Source organism: Fomitopsis serialis (assembly GCF_022376445.1).
Source record: "Fomitopsis serialis strain Sig1Antser10 chromosome Unknown B0H18scaffold_172, whole genome shotgun sequence".
NCBI lineage: Eukaryota > Fungi > Basidiomycota > Agaricomycetes > Polyporales > Fomitopsidaceae > Fomitopsis > Fomitopsis serialis.
Window position 1 is genome coordinate 66,659 of NW_025955132.1, and position 15,879 is coordinate 82,537.

A 15,879-nucleotide genomic window follows, 5' to 3' on the forward strand; every position below is an offset into this window, starting at 1 on the left:
CCATCATACCTTGGATGTTGCTTCGATCGCGGATGCATCGCCTCCTCCCTACGAACTGCCATGGAGTTTACGTGCCCTGAGAATAGAAGACCATGCTACTCACAAGTAAGCTCATGAAGGAATGCCGCGACCTTGCTCTCAGGCTTCTTCTCGGCCTACGCCATTGCCCTTCGGTGTATGTTATGCGCCGGCGTGATCGTCTACTTAGAGTTCGAGCGTGTATAATGAGCCTTGAGCGCTTGAGCTTGAGCTTTGAAGAAGTTGACAGGCCAACATCCATCCGAATGGAGATTGAGATGCTACCCGAGAAGCACAGCACGAGATTCGAACATGCACATCTGTCTTCGAGGCTGCGGCCTGTCCATCTACGTAGCAAGCACTGTATCAGTTACCCGTTGTACTTCGCCCGTGCAGTGTACCATATCCCCTCCGCATCTGTGATCGCACGCGTATACTTCAGCAGGAACTTGTCCCGTTCCTTGGCATCCACGACGATGTCCGCGAGGAACGGAGAAATTTCGTCAGCCTTCCAGCGCGGCCGTGTAAGGAAGAGATCGTGAAGCGCGCCGCGGGGTCGATGGGGAGCTGGGAGGACGGGAAGTATGTGAGGACCACGATAGGCGGCTCCTTGAGCACGTCTGTTTGTGTGAGGTAGTTGCCCTGGACGGGTATCAGTACCGCACGAGGTGATCAGATTTTGAAGAGCTTACGGAGAGGAGGTCGACGGACACCTCGGACTCGAAGGTGTCGCCAACACTTTTACGCCACTTTGTGAGGAACTCGTCGAGTGGTATCGACTCTTCCTGCGGTGTCATCCGATATCATTTTATCAGCTAACCTCTGGAAAGCATACCACGCACCCTGTAAGGCCTCAGCATGCCGAGACCGATCTCTCGCACAACGGCAGTTTTGTCCATGCACCACTCGCCGTCGATCATGTCACCGAACCAGGCCATCACCTGTTTACAGACGTCTTTCCGGACGTCGTAACCGTCCTGAAGTGTAGAGCACAACGCGTCTATTGACGCGGAATCATGCGGGAGGGATAATGAGACGAGATGGGTGAGCAAAAGCTCGAGTATGGCGTTCAGGTAGGTCGGAGAGATCGGGCGAAGCTCGCCTGCGTGATATCTTTTGAGTAGTACCATGACGATACAATCGAGGCCACACACCGTTGAGAATAAGAACACGTCTCTTCTTGAGGCCTTGGTCTAGCTCCGTGTCGCTCGCTTGTAACGTCGCTCTTGCCTCCTCATACGTGAACTTCTGTCGGACGGTTGGGATTATGAGCCTGCGATTAACGCGCGAGTGTCCCGACTGACACGCTTACCTACCTCAGATGCGTCCATATACATATCATCATCCCCTTCCTGCCCTCGTCGTACTCTTTCCCTCGTAGCAGAACGTCCAGCTTGTGAAGCCTCGGGACCGATGGCACCAGTTCAAGGATTTCGTTCAGCTGATCTCGCACCTCGACAGAGGTAGAATAAGAAGCCTCATCGGTAGAGGTGCCTTCCTCGACCCCTGCTGTTGCCACGATGACGGAGTTTGAAAGAACTATCGAGCGAATGGTGTAGGTCTTGTTTGCGGTACAGAGCACAGCATCCTCGTCAGGGTTCCCCTTGATCGACCAACTGCACGGATGTTAGATATGGGTATCGATTGATAGTACTTTTAGGAGGTATACCTCGAGGATTCATCGGGATTCGACTCGACCAGCTTGCTCAGGTCGGGTGGCAGCTCAAGCAACTTGAACGCGGCTGTATCCGCAACCGTAGAAGAGGAGAACTTCAGGGTGTATTCCGGCATGGAACCAGTAGCATAAGCGTAAAAATACAAGCAAGCTTGACGAGTACAAGGATCGAATACAGGCGCAAGTTTGAACCACCGTGACGCGTCGTCACGGTGAGCGCGCGAGTCGCGACACGAAAACACGGTACATGTGATCAGGTGTAGTAGGCGCCCGCGTAGAATTCTTGCTTCGAATTCCTGATCGCCCCTCCTCCTCCTCCTCGATGCCTTACATACCCCTTGCCTCCCATAAACCTGCGCAGCGGCCGATAGTGATTTATAACTTCTATACATCGACGAAATTGCGACATAAAAGGCCTCATTGTGCGGAGCGTGTATCCGAGTGGCTAACTATAGCTGACAAATCTGCAGCTGGGGCCAGTGCACAGATGTCTAGCGGAGACCGACGGATATCTGTCTCGTTGCATAGCTGGAAATTGTTGTTGCGCTTGCGCCCACTACGCCACGCAGTACTTGGTTCAGTACACTAAGCCCATGTCCTATCAGCTGACAAACCTGGACGGAAATGTCGATGGCGACTACACGGTCGACGTCATGTGCACTCTCTCGTCCGTCGACCTGTTCTCAACCACCGTCCGTACTTAAACCCGCACAACCTCTTGTACGAATTCCTTGACTGAGGAACCATGTCTGGCCTCGATAACACCAACACGAGTCGACCAATCTCCAGGGTCAATATGCATGGACGGACACGCTGAAGGGTGTCCACTACGGCCCGGGGTCGCTCACCACTGCTCTGCCAAAGCTTCTGAAGACTCTCGGGGCGTCCAAGGCCCTCGTCGTCACCGGCAGGAGTCTATACGACAAGGTGCGCACCCAATTCCCCTATGATGCTCCGCCGACCGCGCTAACGCCCATCCCTCGATCCGGGCAGACGGATGTCGTGAAGAAGGTCGAGGGCGTGCTGAAGCAACACAATGCGTACGCGGCGACGTTCTACGAGATCGGACAGCACTCGCCTGTCGCTGGCATCCACGACGGGCTGAAGGTGTTCAAGGAGTCGGGCGCGGACGTCATCGTCTCCGTCGGCGGAGGATCGCCCGTCGACGCGTCCAAGGCGATCCTGTACTTCCTCCAGCAGGAGACGGGCGGAGAGTATTTGCGCCAGATCGCGGTCCCACTACGCTCAGCGCGGCGGAATACACGGTGAGTAATCCTCCTGTGTATGCAAACGGCGTCTCATCGGGACTCGACTGTACAGATAGGCGCAGGGTACACGAATGAAGAGGGGAAGAAAGTCGCGGTCAGCTCACCGCAGCTCGCACCGGCTGGTATCATCCTCGACGCGGAGCTCACACTCGCTACCCCAGAACGCCTCTGGTCAGCAGTTTCCCGAGCCATATGTACTGTGTCTGATTCCTAGGGTGATAGGCTGTCCACCGGGATGCGCGCAGTGGATCATGCAGTAGGCGAGTTGATATGGCCGGCGTATCCCGGAGCATCTGAGCCAGGTGCAGAGAACCTATACAGACCACTCATCCCCCCACCCGTCAAGTACCTTGCTATGCTGCGCTCGTCGACCTCTTCAAGTACCTCCCGCCTCGAAGGCGAACCCTCAGGCGTGGATGTCCGACAAAAGCTCAGCTTGCCTCGTGGATGAGCCTGTGGCCCATCAAGCTGAGAGGTATAGGTAAGCGCCTATACAGTTGTGGGAGAGCCTTGAGGATGCTGACGGGAGAACCGCTACGATAGCGCGCTCGGGTTGTCTCATGCGCTCGGCCATAAACTAGGAGCGACGTACAGTATCCCGCATGGGATTACTTCCGTACGTCGGTTCCCCTTTGTTCGCAGGCATCTCCGTTGATGGCAGAGGATGTCAGTGCTGACGCTAGCACCAACCGTTGCGCTCAAAGCTGAGGTCGCTTCCGAGGACGACAAGGAGTGGCTGTCCAACACGCTCTGGTACCTCGCGCAAGACAAGACAGGTTCTCTGGACGGCGACGTGCTCAAGCTATCGAAGCTCATTGACAAGTACGTCCCAGTCTACCCCGGATCGTCGTAGTGATCTGCGTATGGCTGATTCTGTTCTTCGTGCAGTCTTGTGAGCGATCTGGGGCTGAAGTCGACACTGTCTGAATACAACGTCCCGCGCGAGGATCTTCCGAAGATTGCAGAGCTCTCGGTGGGCAGCAAAGACGATCCGACGTATCCGAAAGTCGTCAAGCTTCTCGAGGGGCTCTATGCTTATCCCTCGACCATATAGCTGTACTCAGTAGTGGTAAAAGGAGATCGTCGGCATTCTTCACCTACCATGTATTATTCTCGAATTGTAGGATTATTGAATTATGGACGAATAGACGCGACGCTATAGGGCGAATGACTCGTGCTGTCATAAGGATGCCGTGAGGTCGACGCGATACGGCTGCGCCGAGCGCTGCAGCGCGATGGCCTTCGACCACCCCACGATTGCGGCATCCCCATTTCTTCGTCTGCAGAGCCCACGGACCCGCTCTGCCTCCCATTCTGACGCTTTAATTTATACCTTCACCTGCGCGTAGACTGCGACGACGACTGCCCGACGAACGACTTTCGCACCTGACACATCCCTCCCACCGTATTGGCTTGGCTGACCCATGCTGCGACGCTCAGCTGTCTCTCGAGCCCGTCGCGGAACGCCTCTGATTCCTTGCACTGGTTCGAGCAGGATCAAGCGCGACGTCCGAGGCGGTCCCTCCGATCGTGCACGGAGGACCTTCACCGCGCTCAGCTCTGGCCCTCAGACAACACACACACTCCCACCCATACCGAACGCAGCATACGTGCCCACACTGAGCACGATGACCTCTCGCCGACCACATTCGAGCCAAGCGAAGGGCAAGGAACCGGCGACGCCGACGGCGCACGAGCCTGAGCATGGACCCTCCTCCCACTCCCACTCACATACACACTCGCATGAGCACTCCGCATCATTCTTCGGCGGGATGTCCCACACGCATGGGCCAGGCGAGGATGGGCATGGGCACGACGCGGAGCAGATCGTAGAGGCCCTCCAGAAAGGCGCAGGTACGTGCGCCGCGTACGTCTCCCCGAGTGCTCCCGCTGCAGACGACTGATGCAGCGTGCGCGGTGCAGCGGATAGGGGAGCCGGATCACCCTCATAGGGCTCTTCGCGAACGTCGGGCTCACGGCGTCGAAGGGCCTCGCAGGGTGGTACATGAACTCGGCCTCGCTCCTCGCCGATGCGGGCCATTCACTCAGCGGTGCGTCGTAGCGTCTGAATCTCACAGCATACCCGTCGACTAACGCGGTGCCCGCCAGACCTCCTGGGCGACTTCGTCACGCTCGCGACGTGGAAGGTCTCGCGCAAGCCGCCCTCGGAGCGGTACCCGTACGGCTTTGGCAAGTTCGAGGTGCTCGGCTCCGTGACCGTCTCGCTGCTGCTCACAGGCGGCGCACTCGGGATCGGCTACCACTCGCTCATGCTCCTCCTCGAGGCGCTCTCGCACGCCGCGGGGCCCGTCCACGACGTCGCCTCGACCGTCGCGCAGACGCTGCCCGCCGCGGGCGCACATGGGCACGGACACGGGCACGCGCTGGACCCAAACGCGGCGTGGTTCGCGCTCGCGAGCGTGCTGGGCAAGGAGTGGCTGTACCGCGCGACGAAGCGCGTCGCGGACGACGAGCGCAGCCCGGTACTGCATGCGAACGCGCTGCACCACCGGAGCGACGTGTACGGGAGCGGGGTCGCGCTGCTCGCGATCCTGGGGACGTGGTGGTTCCCGCACTTGCCGCTGGACCCGATAGGAGGTGTGTGCCGTGATAAAATGCTGCGTGGAGACACGTATCTGATTATGGTGCTGGTGCAGGCATCCTGGTGTCTATCCTGATTGTGAGGCAGAGCTGGGGGATCTTGGCTGGCGGGTTCCACCAATTAACAGACGGGGGTGTGTCGGCGGGGACGCGCCAGTCCCTCGTCGAGTCCCTCACACCCATCCTACCCTCCACGGCATCATCGCTCACGCCCTCCGCCACGCAAATACAGACGCACACCGAGAACCTGCTCGGGATCCGCGACGTGCGTGCGATGCGCGCCGGCGGGTTGATGTTTGTCGACCTCGTCGCGGAGGTGCCGCGCACGCTGAGCGTGGAGGAGACAAGTCGGCTGGAAGCGCAGATCATGCGCTCGCTGAAGGGGGCGAGGAGGGAGGTGGCGGAGGTGAGGGTGCGCTTCCACCCGGTGGATCAGGAGGAGATTGTGAGCCGGCATGGGCACGCGCACGACCACAACCACGACCACGAACATTGAATGCATGTGAGTACCATATGAACGTAAGTAGACTTATTGAAAGGATGTGTTCTGCTCTGCGTCGCCTAACCTGCACACACATTGCGGCGCGACGGATTGATGCCCGGTCTCAACGGGATGTCCGGCTGCCTCGAGATCGAGATGGCCCCCGTAAATGGCGTTTAAATAAGCGCCTTTCGTCGGCTCCGCGTCGAGATCTCGACGGGTGGTGTGCGGACATATCGCGCAGAGCCTCGACCGGCTGTCGGTGTGAACAATTCCCGACGCTGTCAAATGCATCACAGATGCAAGCAAAGTGGAACATGTACGAACTCACCGCCTAACGAGGACAGAACCTACTAATAACAAAATGAAGATGGACTTGTACTCAGGACTTTCTGTGCGCGTTGTTTCCAGGCGGGAGGACGGACGATCAATTGGGCGATCTTGACTCAATTCGGCCGAGACCACAAGTCCCGTAGACGCCCCCGGTCAGGGCAAGCCTGGGCGAACCGTTGTTCCATACGTGCCTGGCGCCGACGCTAGGCGGGGACAATCACGGTGACTGTAGATGACAGCGTGATGCTCGGGCAACGCACCAAGCCGCTCAGGTTCACCCTCATAAGGGCATCACCGCACGGTCTTGTTTCATCACTTTTTGCGCCTTGTATTGTCCTCGTATAAGTGTCGACCCCGTCGCACCCTATCTCCCTCTTCCTCACTGCTTTCACTCCTTTGCGTACTAACTCTCGTCTGTCGTTGAAACGCCAAAATGCCCCCTCAGCGTCGTTCGACGGGCATCACTTTCTGGGGAATGGTTGTGGGCGTGATGGCCGCGCTGAAGCTCAAGGAAAAATGGGATGACTGTGAGGCAATGATGTACAAGAAATTGTACGGACACTAACAGTTCACTCAACAGACAGACAGGTGCCTACAGAGCCGGATGGCGAAACTGGTCCTCTGGCTCTGCACAGCCCCTCGGGCTCGACGCCAGACTTGCCAATGCTCGATACGAATATCCCTGCCACGAACACGAGGAAAACGCGCAAGAAGGCCGATTGCTGTATGTGCTGTGGGTTGCGGTCAGTAACAAACCGTCTGCGACAATACGAACGCGTCTTAAATGGCTGACAACGGAATATAGATGTGGCCTCTTTTGGAAGGCCTTCGGCATTGTCTGCGCGCTGTTCCTCGGCTGGCAACTCATCCAGTTCATTATCTGGATGGTGAAGGTAGGTTTCATCTTCTGAGGTATTCCTTTCGTGTGACGATTGTTGGCATTCTAGCCCACGCCGACGGCCTCGAAAATATGCCTGAGTTCAGCAAGTCCCTGCCTTGTGTCAACGCTCCTCACCTGTACCAGGGCTCGGAGAAGATCACTTACTCTGTACCTGTCGACTCTGAGGGCCAGCACTCTATCGACTTCAGGGGCAAGGCTGTTGGCACACTCGTCATCGCACAGGGCGACTACGATGCCTCCGACGTCACATACCAGATGACTGTCCGCACGAACAACCAGGCCCTCCTCGATCTCGTCACCGTACAGTACCCGAGCAAGGATGACGGCGAGAACCTCGCCAGCAGGCTGCGGCTCTCGACGCCACAGTTCGGCACCGAGTCGTGCATGCGCTACGACATGACCGTCTATGTCCCATACACCGTGCGCCGACTGGACATTGCGGCGCGCACGACGACACAGGTCAAGTTCGACGACGAGTCCAATCTCGACCTCGACTCGCTCAGCATCCGGGTCACGGGCTCCGACGACACGAGCATGATCCTCCCGCACCGCGGCGTGCACGCCAGCGCACTCACCATGGACCTCCAGCGCGGCTGGCTCGTCGGCGACGTCACCATCGAGGACCAGACCACGCTCTCACCGCGCGCGGCGACGCCGCGCTGAACGTGCACGTCTTCCCCGCGCCCTCACCGCGGAGCCCCCCGCCGACGCGCACCTCACGACGTCGACGGGCAACGGGCGCACGGACGTCTTCTACGTGAGCCACCCCGGCCACCCGCACCGCCCGATCGACAGCACCCACCGCGTGCAGGGCACGGGCGACCTCTACCTCACGTACAAGGACGCGGCGTTCAGCGGCACGGTCGACCTCGCCACGCGCTCGTTCACTGCCTCCGGCCCCTTGCACGACGCGATCCCGCGGATCGCCGACCAGCTCCCGTGGGTCGGCGAGAAGGACGGCGCGGACAAGATGGTCGTCGAGTCGAAGAACGGATGGGTCGGCCTGTACTTCTGATCTGTCCGCTGTGTGCCGCGTGGTTTCTTTCTTCTGGGTTTATGGACGATGCTGTGGACTGAGACTGTCTTCTGATGTGTTGTAATGTGGTGATCGTCGACGGAAATCAATTACTAACCTGTCCGGACTCGTGACTGTAAAAGTCTCTGAATATCGAGGGAATGATCTCTACACCAGGCGGATGCTTTGCAGTCGGGATCGTGATTTGAGTCCTCCATGGTGCGTGCGCGCTGGCACCGTTTGCCATGTCCAAGCTGGCAGCTCTTGTCGTCCCGAAAGAGGCGATCTTACTACGAGTCGCTGTGCTCCACTGCCACTGCTTGCAGTGTTTTGGAAGTCTCGCGGCTGTGATGAAAACACTTCTCACACTATGGCGGTGTGTCAGCGTTCTCCAGTCCGACTGTCCCGAGACTCACTGTCGGGCCTTCATGATAGCACTGCCTTCTCATAATAGCCCTTTCCCTTAAGTGACGGGGCCCTCTGCAAGTAGCTTGAGCTTGAAAGCCTATCATCCCTGCAGCCTCCCATGCCCATCCTCAGCTTCGTAACTCCTGCGTATGCCAAGGGAGGACTATGTTTCGCACTTGCGCGTAAAGACAGTCTTAATCGCAATCAGTACATGCTCGTGTTTGCCAGGCCATATGGCATGGCCTACGACCGCAGAGGCCCTACTCTCAATTGTGCCGCTTCGTCCAACGAAGCAGACGCGCCTGGCCTATCTTCCTCCGGGCATCCGATGATATGGTTCGACTGCGACGTCGATCTCAACCCTCTCAGGCTGAGCCCAAGGGCATGTTGAACGCGTTGCTTCAAGCGGAGCCACCGGTGATACGTCCAACCGGACGCACACGCAAGATGGTCGATAAGTCGGGCGGCGTGGAGCTGGCACATGAAGTCGAGATCCTAGTAGATGAAGACGGGCTTTCACATGTGTGTTGCTATTGCGGGCAACCAGAGTTCATCGAGCCATGTCGTTTCAAGCGATGCAACAAAGACTCCACTCGGCCTCAGTACTTGTGTCCAACGGTAAGCATTATCTTCTTGTCATCAATAGTACAGACTCAAGGTCTTCCGCAGTGTGAGGAGCAGTCCAGGCTCACGAGGGCTTTCCGATGGGTGTTGAGACGTTATTGGTTGGGCGGATTGGAGTAGACTGATACCGCGAAATAAGTATGACAGCTTATGATCAGAAACGGGGAAACGACAGCTGTGCAAATAGGATGATGTACCGGTATCCCACAGACAGCACCTACGTGAATGGGTATGCGATCTGTATGCGGAGACGGAGAACATGCTCAAAGCTTGTTCTTGCTCTTCTCCTCTACCACCTTCGAGACCTCCTCGCCCTTATCTGCCCACATAGGAATCGGATATCAATGCCATCGCCGACGCGGGCATACGAAACATGCCCAGGCGGGACATGGCACGCAGCTTGGCGGGGTCGACGTTGACGCCGTCCGGAGACAACACCGCGTTGCGGACGTGCATCATCTTGATGCTACCCATGACAAACGTGTTCGTCATCTCGGGGCCGTAGTTAGAGACGAGATCGTGGTGTTGGAAGAGCTGCATATGATCAGGTGAGTGCAACTGTAACGAAGCCCGGTGGAAGACTGACCTCGCATTCGAAGCTGACAGCGCTTTCTCGGACTCGCGCCGGCTTGACGATAGTCTGCATCGCGAGATCAAATCATGGATCGAGCATAATGCATGGATAAAGACGTACACTCGGCTCGGGAGTGAGGCCGCTGACAAGCCATTCGTCAACTTCCTTCGGCGCGTCGATCGAGCAGGCATTGGCGGCCTCCAAGAAAGGCTCGCTGATGAGGTTGACAGTAAATGTCTTCGTCGCCAAAATGTTATCACGTGTATCCTTTCCGATGCCACGGAAGATTGCGAACGACACGCCAATCATTGGCGGGTCGTGCGCCAACTGGAGAGAGAAACTGTGTGAGCGCCGTCATGACAGCCCTTGTGCAGATCAATCGTACCAAAGAGAATAGCTAAAGGTCACTTATCAGTCCCTAGATACAATATCGACGACGATGCACTCACCTCATAGGCGCAAGGTTGGGTACATCCTGGGCCGACAACGACGAGATGAAAGCGATGGGTCGAGGGATGATTGAGCTGGTCAATAGCATGTATACGTCCCTACAAACAAGCAACGCATAGTCAGTCCCCGAGACCTTCCGGTACTGACGATTGCACTCACTTCCCATGCGTCTCTTTCAGCGTGAAGCTCTTCCAGCCCTTCGCTTCGTCCTCCTTCCACTCCTTCGCCAACGGGCTTGATTCAGGCGCAAGTCCCTCTCCCCATTTCCAGCCTGGATTCGGCGATTGCGTGAACTTGAAGCTCGGCGCGGCGTTGAACTTTGGGAGCCCGCTCTCCGAGCTCCGGGATGGAGACGTGCTCAAGCTCCGTACCAGGCGTCCGGGAGCCTGTATGATACGCTGTATGGTGGACATTGCTGAAGAATTGAAAGCTGACAAGTGTCGTAGTCCCGGGGCGAAAGAGTCGGTGAGTTTCAAAGCTTCTCACCTCTCCCTATGTACTATGACCGCCGCTGCTAAAGACATTTCCGTGGAATGATGGCACCCATGGCGGCCGCCGCAGTGCCTCCGTCTTACCATACGATTACGGGGGCTTATACAGGACGGAAACCGCGCTTCGGGACTTCCGTCACCCCGACGACACTCCCTGAGAAGGGTCTCGACCACTGAGGAGTTCGGCGATGAGAGACGTCACACGCTAGTCCAGTAAGACGAATGTCTCTCTCGCCGTGGCGCTGAGACAGTACTCGCACACGCCCTTTGCGGCGTATCGTGAGAGGCTCTCCAAACTGCTGGACGGAAGTGTCAACGGTCCCCTACAAGCGCGCGATGAAAGACAGCAATGTGGGCATGGTAAGGTGCTATGTGCTTTCCCAAGGGATGACCAACGAAGGCGAAGATCACGTTGAAACCGTCCAATGGGTTCGAGGGCTCCGCATCGCCCAGGGTATCTGTCTCCGTGAGAATATACAGCAACCGGCTCTCCGAGCACACGAAGCGTGTTCCTGGTGACAGATACCACATCGAGGCGCTTGAGGTAATGGTGGGAAAATACACCGTTGCAGAGCTGAGACAGTGGACGTACCTCCTTTAGTTGGGCATAAACGTCCATGTAAAGCAGACGATCAGATCGCTTGAACGTCACCGGACAGAGATTGGCGTTCTATCTCGACAGCGCAACGACCTGAAAACTATAGCTACATTAAATCCTGATCCACATGGGTGTGCTTGAACCTGTAACAGCAGTGTAAGGAGTCAATACCGAAAACTGATAAGAATCAACGGAGGGGATATGTTGGAGGGCCAGGGAAGTGCAAGACGGGATCGCGGATTCCTTGTAAGAAGTCTTGCGAGAACTGCTCCTGAGTAAAAGTGAACGATTGTGACGGCATCATGAGCGGCTCAGTGGTAGGAGCGAAATGTTGTTGCGGTTGGGTCATAGGTGCGGATTCGGCTGTAGAGACCAGTGGCCACCAGTCGTATCCGGGAGCGACAGACGCTGCCGGAGTGTAGTCCGGACCGAGAAGGGCCGCCATGAAGTTGGGGCCGTACTGAGGGTCTTGATGCGGCTGCGGCTGAGGGAGCGGCACAGCAGCTGGCATAGGACGTAAGTGAGAACCCTCGGCATACCTATCGGAGGGCACATCGGAGGCGACCATCTGCGACGCTTCAGCGGCGTCTGCAGCTTCATCAGTGTACTCCTCGAGTACAATCTCAACAGGTCGTTTCCGCGATGGACCGGCGGGTTCGGTCAATGCCACTGCTATCTGCACTCCGGCGCCTCGGAGGAGATCCGCCACCCGAGCGGCAGTAGGCCATACATCCTACAGCAAGGAGTTGAGACTGTAGTCTACAACAAGTCTAGGGAAAAGCCTACACGCATTCGTTCGCAAACATTGATGCACTGGTCAAGGCCTGTGGCTGCCCGAGCATCGTCGGATCGTAACCTCACTTCGATAGTCCGGATTAGATTTACTGAAGAAAGGTACCAAGGACTGAACTCAGTGCAACGACATGCATGATGGGTAGCATAATTTTCATATCATGCTCGCCACAATCATTGTAGTTCTGTACTTACCCTGCGCTTTGAATAGTCGAGGAGATCAATGGAGGGCCAACGGATGTATAGTGCGATTGAACAGCGTAGCTAGCGCAATTTAGTCTTAAATTGGTAGTACTAGTAGAGAAGAGCAAGACTCACCGAAGGCGCTGATGTGGGAAGCAGCGCCCTGACAGAAATCGTAGGACTTCCAGGGCACTGTGTCGTCGTGAGGAAGCGAGGGAGGGGTTTAGAACTGTAGTCGATGAGGATGAGCAATCATATAACAATGGTGATCAGAATCACTGACGCATGCCCTTCGGGATGCTGATAGTAGCGATAAATGAGTAAGATGTTGACGGGTCGTGTCGCGTGCTAAGACTTACAATGGTCTATGGAGAGTAACATCATTGACCAGAACTGAATGTGGAGGACCAGGACATGCGGCGGAGGACATGGTTGTCTGCTCTGTGACGAATAACGCAAGACCTCTGGTAAATCGATAGACCACTGGAGCAGCCGCGAATGTATCCGTTCCATGAGAGCTCGGCGGGTGTTGGATCGACACGAGTGACGGATTATCTTCTCGACTATCTCGCCGTGAATGACAGCTGGATTATGTATCGGCAACAGCTTCAAAGGCGTTGGTTACTCGGAGGACATACTCAATGCTGCGCTGCCGATGGTAGCTTTGCCGAACCCAGGGGTAGCTGTGATGCGCTGGCCTTGCGAACCCGCGTGCATCGGTGCCCATGCGACTTCGTCTTCCACCTACGTTTCGCGTCCATGCGTTCGATGATTATGAATGTATAAAGGACAGAACGGTCTGTACCCACTTCTGTAACCTGAGGAAGCATAGTTGAGAAATCGGCCTCGTGCACAATCACCGGTCTCCCTAAAGGTAACTGTACAGTCTGCGCGTACAAGGCAGATTCAGAGACTTACCTAGAAAATGTGATGCATATCTAAGGACGCATAGATCAGAGATGGCGGTACTCGTGCACAGAGATTCTCGAGGACTAACTTGTCTGCGAAGCAACATGCCCACCAAATCTTCTTCCGGATGTTTTGCTCCGTGCGAGAGAACATTGCGTGCCCGTGGTTGAGCCACTTCTCAGAATCACGATTCAGGCCCAGATCAAAGGCCTATGTTCGGTCTATTCAAATCGTGCAACGAAACTTCTGGCGCGCTGCGAATCGTACCATTCGTGCGGCCATACCTGGTAAGAAGAACGTTCAGCTTTGTCTACTCCCTTGACGACAGACCAGCAGTCTTCATCTCAATGAGGGGTGTACACTGCTGCTCTGCCAAACGCATTGTATCCAGCGCCTTGGGCGAGGCTCTGGCAATGGCAGAAGTGACTCACCGACATGCAGCCAGCCTTCTTCCACGCTTGCTGAGTCGACTGACGTTCAGGAGAACACATGACGACCTTATGGTATAGACCCACCAATACCGAATTCGCGCACTCCCAAGAGGACCAGAGCCTGCACAGTCGAGGTCCGGCTCTCGTGGTACACGATGTCTATATTGAGACAATCGAACAATATCAGGCAATGGGCTGCGTTATAGGTGACGTTTGAACGAAGTCACCTACCGAGCAATCTCCTGGCACTCGCCGCATACTGTTCCGCTTGGATAGTGTCCCAGTACTGTGCCGCAAACGCAAACACGGAAAATAACAATAACTTCGACATCTTCTGCATTCGCTCTGGCTCCACGGCGGGCCCTGGATCAGTGCCACTGGGGCGGGGAATAGCGCTCTCCGACAAGCTAATACTGTCATCATATGTCAAATCAGCGTAGACGTCAAGACAAATACTAAGCACGGACTCTGCATTGTATTGCTCCATGAATGTTTCCTCGTCCAACACAGGCAATGACGTGTTCACATAAGTGAAGAACAATCGTATGAGGTGCAGCTGCACATCCACCGGTGGCACGGGGATGCTCTCTTCCACCCTCAGCCTCGCTTTCTCGCGCATGCTGAATTCCGTCTCGCCGGACGGTGCTGGGGCCAGAGCTTCGACATAGGAAATTTCCTGTGATCACCGAACAATGGGGTGTAAGTGGGTATTCACGGAGAGAGGCAGCCATGGATACCAGATACCGCCGAAGTTGCGCTTATCTTCACGCTGGTGCTCCGCAAGCAGTGTATGCCACTCAACTTGCGTGATACCGAACCTGAGGCGAAGACGGTCAATTTCGATTCACGCACGGACTAACAACGAGAGCACACCCTCACGATGCTCGTCTAGTGACAGATGGCCGAAGGCGTCCGCAGTGTCGTCCAGCTCGTCTAAATCGGTGTCTGTGGCGCCCGATCTATCACTTGTCTTGCTACAAAACAGTGCATCCCTCACCTGCAGTGCCATGTACATCGTCCCAAGACAGGTCGTGCCCTGGCGCTGAGGCCACCGTTCTTCGTCTCTGCCGTGCGGGCTCCGCGCCATCGTCCCGGGCACGAGCAACATGGCGAACGGGAAGAACGCGCGAGGATCCACTGGGTACCGGGTCTGCAGCCTGTCGTGACTGAGCCCACCGCACGAGCGACTCCGACAGACGGTCCTGCCATTCGAGCGTCGGTCGCTCAGTCGCAACAGGATCTGCCGACACGGTTCGCTGCTTGCATATATGTGGTCCAATGCACAAGACACTCACCTTCCCTCGCCTGTATGACGCTTTCGCGCGTGGAGCGCGACTGTCTGCGCGAGCGCTCGCTCTGCTGCCGCAAAGTCGGGCTCACGATCGACGCGAAGAAGTTGTCCTCCGTAGGGTCGACGGACCGTGCTTTCGCCCGCTCGGTCCCTGGGAACGCGAGCGTCGTCGCGACTGAGTTGCGGCCAGGAGCGTATGAGATAACAACGCACGAATGGACCAGCGTCAACTCCCTTCGAGGAATGCTTCGCAGAGGGTCCCGCCGTAGGTCGGCGACGAGCCCGGTCGTGCGCGGGTCCTTGGAGGACATGATGGCGGCGAGCACACTCTCCATCTGGTGAAGCCGCCGCTCGAGCGCTTTGATGTAGCCCTTTGGCGGGCCTCGCGGAAGGAGGGGACCTATGCGGAGTTTGGGACACTCTCGTTCGGGACAGACTCTATATGCATACCTGAGAAAAACAGTCTATGTCGCAGAGGAGGCATGCTTAGCAGCAAGATAGTAGTAAGCGGAGATACCCTCGCACCTGCGCCCGCCGCCACGCATCCCTTGCAGCGGTCTCCCCCGCCTGCTGCAGGCTCACATTTGCTCTTGGATTTCCGACACCTGTCGCAGGCTGTATGCGACGTGCTGAGCATTGTATGCGCACTGACAACGATTGGCGAACGTACCTCGCGGCGTCCGCTTCGCAGTACTGGTACTACCACCTGCGCCCCCGCTCTTATTCCCCGCTTCTCCGTCACCATGTACCTCGTCTTCAGATCGCTCATCCTCGTCTCCATAGTCATGCCTGCCAGACATCTGAAAGCAAGTGGATTACTGAAGGACCGTACGCGC

General features: G+C 56.6%; 7 protein-coding genes across 7 annotated transcripts; 4 read left to right on the forward strand and 3 right to left on the reverse strand.

Annotated features, from left to right (window-relative positions):
- Window positions 1–456: 456 nt before the first annotated feature.
- On the reverse strand, window positions 457–1,809 carry B0H18DRAFT_1125886 (uncharacterized protein; the record flags this gene model as incomplete). The annotated part of the gene is made up of 6 exons (XM_048035082.1): window positions 457–660; window positions 711–803; window positions 861–1,120; window positions 1,173–1,266; window positions 1,472–1,634; window positions 1,688–1,809. The coding sequence occupies 6 exons, from the start codon at window positions 1,807–1,809 to the stop codon at window positions 457–459; spliced, it is 936 nt and encodes a 311-aa protein (XP_047886309.1).
- Window positions 1,810–2,013: 204 nt separating this feature from the next.
- Window positions 2,014–4,129, forward strand: B0H18DRAFT_1046883 (iron-containing alcohol dehydrogenase). Its single transcript, XM_048030817.1, has 9 exons — window positions 2,014–2,385; window positions 2,468–2,620; window positions 2,687–2,926; window positions 3,014–3,132; window positions 3,184–3,221; window positions 3,270–3,379; window positions 3,491–3,577; window positions 3,623–3,783; window positions 3,850–4,129. Exons 1-9 carry the CDS (start codon window positions 2,287–2,289, stop codon window positions 4,013–4,015), a joined length of 1,173 nt encoding a protein of 390 aa, XP_047886310.1. The 5' UTR covers window positions 2,014–2,286; the 3' UTR covers window positions 4,016–4,129.
- A 460-nt stretch (window positions 4,130–4,589) lies between these two features.
- B0H18DRAFT_887515 (cation efflux family-domain-containing protein) lies at window positions 4,590–6,058 on the forward strand (the record flags this gene model as incomplete). The annotated part of the gene is made up of 4 exons (XM_048041181.1): window positions 4,590–4,828; window positions 4,897–5,012; window positions 5,071–5,559; window positions 5,619–6,058. The coding sequence occupies 4 exons, from the start codon at window positions 4,590–4,592 to the stop codon at window positions 6,056–6,058; spliced, it is 1,284 nt and encodes a 427-aa protein (XP_047886311.1).
- Window positions 6,059–6,809: 751 nt separating this feature from the next.
- B0H18DRAFT_1087931 (uncharacterized protein) lies at window positions 6,810–8,292 on the forward strand (the record flags this gene model as incomplete). Its single annotated transcript, XM_048032213.1, has 5 exons — window positions 6,810–6,903; window positions 6,957–7,119; window positions 7,182–7,273; window positions 7,324–7,886; window positions 7,975–8,292. 5 exons carry the CDS (start codon window positions 6,810–6,812, stop codon window positions 8,290–8,292), a joined length of 1,230 nt encoding a protein of 409 aa, XP_047886312.1.
- A 627-nt stretch (window positions 8,293–8,919) lies between these two features.
- Window positions 8,920–9,542, forward strand: B0H18DRAFT_151886 (uncharacterized protein). Its single transcript, XM_048036879.1, has 2 exons — window positions 8,920–9,318; window positions 9,370–9,542. Exons 1-2 carry the CDS (start codon window positions 9,034–9,036, stop codon window positions 9,442–9,444), a joined length of 360 nt encoding a protein of 119 aa, XP_047886313.1. The 5' UTR covers window positions 8,920–9,033; the 3' UTR covers window positions 9,445–9,542.
- Window positions 9,543–9,699: 157 nt separating this feature from the next.
- On the reverse strand, window positions 9,700–10,680 carry B0H18DRAFT_821948 (uncharacterized protein; the record flags this gene model as incomplete). Its single annotated transcript, XM_048039307.1, has 5 exons — window positions 9,700–9,858; window positions 9,911–9,964; window positions 10,019–10,238; window positions 10,348–10,446; window positions 10,508–10,680. Coding segments are annotated over 5 exons (705 nt in total), but the record flags the coding sequence as incomplete, so codon positions are not given.
- A 751-nt stretch (window positions 10,681–11,431) lies between these two features.
- B0H18DRAFT_1046907 (uncharacterized protein) lies at window positions 11,432–15,866 on the reverse strand. Its single transcript, XM_048030818.1, has 22 exons — window positions 15,714–15,866; window positions 15,569–15,658; window positions 15,322–15,443; window positions 15,253–15,289; window positions 15,048–15,194; window positions 14,731–14,992; window positions 14,649–14,697; window positions 14,497–14,527; window positions 14,220–14,409; window positions 13,984–14,165; window positions 13,907–13,911; window positions 13,410–13,531; window positions 13,331–13,350; window positions 13,222–13,280; window positions 13,051–13,156; window positions 12,807–12,930; window positions 12,772–12,777; window positions 12,696–12,712; window positions 12,548–12,604; window positions 12,323–12,419; window positions 12,201–12,219; window positions 11,432–12,170 (listed from the first exon to the last, which is right to left on the reverse strand). The coding sequence occupies exons 1-22, from the start codon at window positions 15,841–15,843 to the stop codon at window positions 11,625–11,627; spliced, it is 2,418 nt and encodes an 805-aa protein (XP_047886315.1). The 5' UTR covers window positions 15,844–15,866; the 3' UTR covers window positions 11,432–11,624.
- Between the last annotated feature and the right edge of the window lie 13 nt (window positions 15,867–15,879).

Excerpts from the sequence above, each read along its gene's own strand:
- B0H18DRAFT_1046883 (XM_048030817.1), top strand. The coding sequence starts at position 2,287 with ATGTCCTATCAGCTGACAAACCTGGACGGAAATGTCGATGGCGACTAC. Across the intron at positions 2,386-2,467 it reads TCGACCTGTTCTCAACCACC|TCGACCAATCTCCAGGGTCA; the intron begins GTCCGTACTTAA and ends CACCAACACGAG. Across the intron at positions 3,380-3,490 it reads GCGAACCCTCAGGCGTGGAT|AACCGCTACGATAGCGCGCT; the intron begins GTCCGACAAAAG and ends TGCTGACGGGAG.
- B0H18DRAFT_151886 (XM_048036879.1), top strand. The coding sequence starts at position 9,034 with ATGGTTCGACTGCGACGTCGATCTCAACCCTCTCAGGCTGAGCCCAAG. Across the intron at positions 9,319-9,369 it reads CTCAGTACTTGTGTCCAACG|TGTGAGGAGCAGTCCAGGCT; the intron begins GTAAGCATTATC and ends GGTCTTCCGCAG.
- B0H18DRAFT_1046907 (XM_048030818.1), bottom strand. The coding sequence starts at position 15,843 with ATGTCTGGCAGGCATGACTATGGAGACGAGGATGAGCGATCTGAAGAC. Across the intron at positions 14,410-14,496 it reads AGATAAGCGCAACTTCGGCG|CTCTGGCCCCAGCACCGTCC; the intron begins GTATCTGGTATC and ends CCTATGTCGAAG. Across the intron at positions 13,157-13,221 it reads TGCTTCCTCAGGTTACAGAA|GTGGAAGACGAAGTCGCATG; the intron begins GTGGGTACAGAC and ends CGCGAAACGTAG.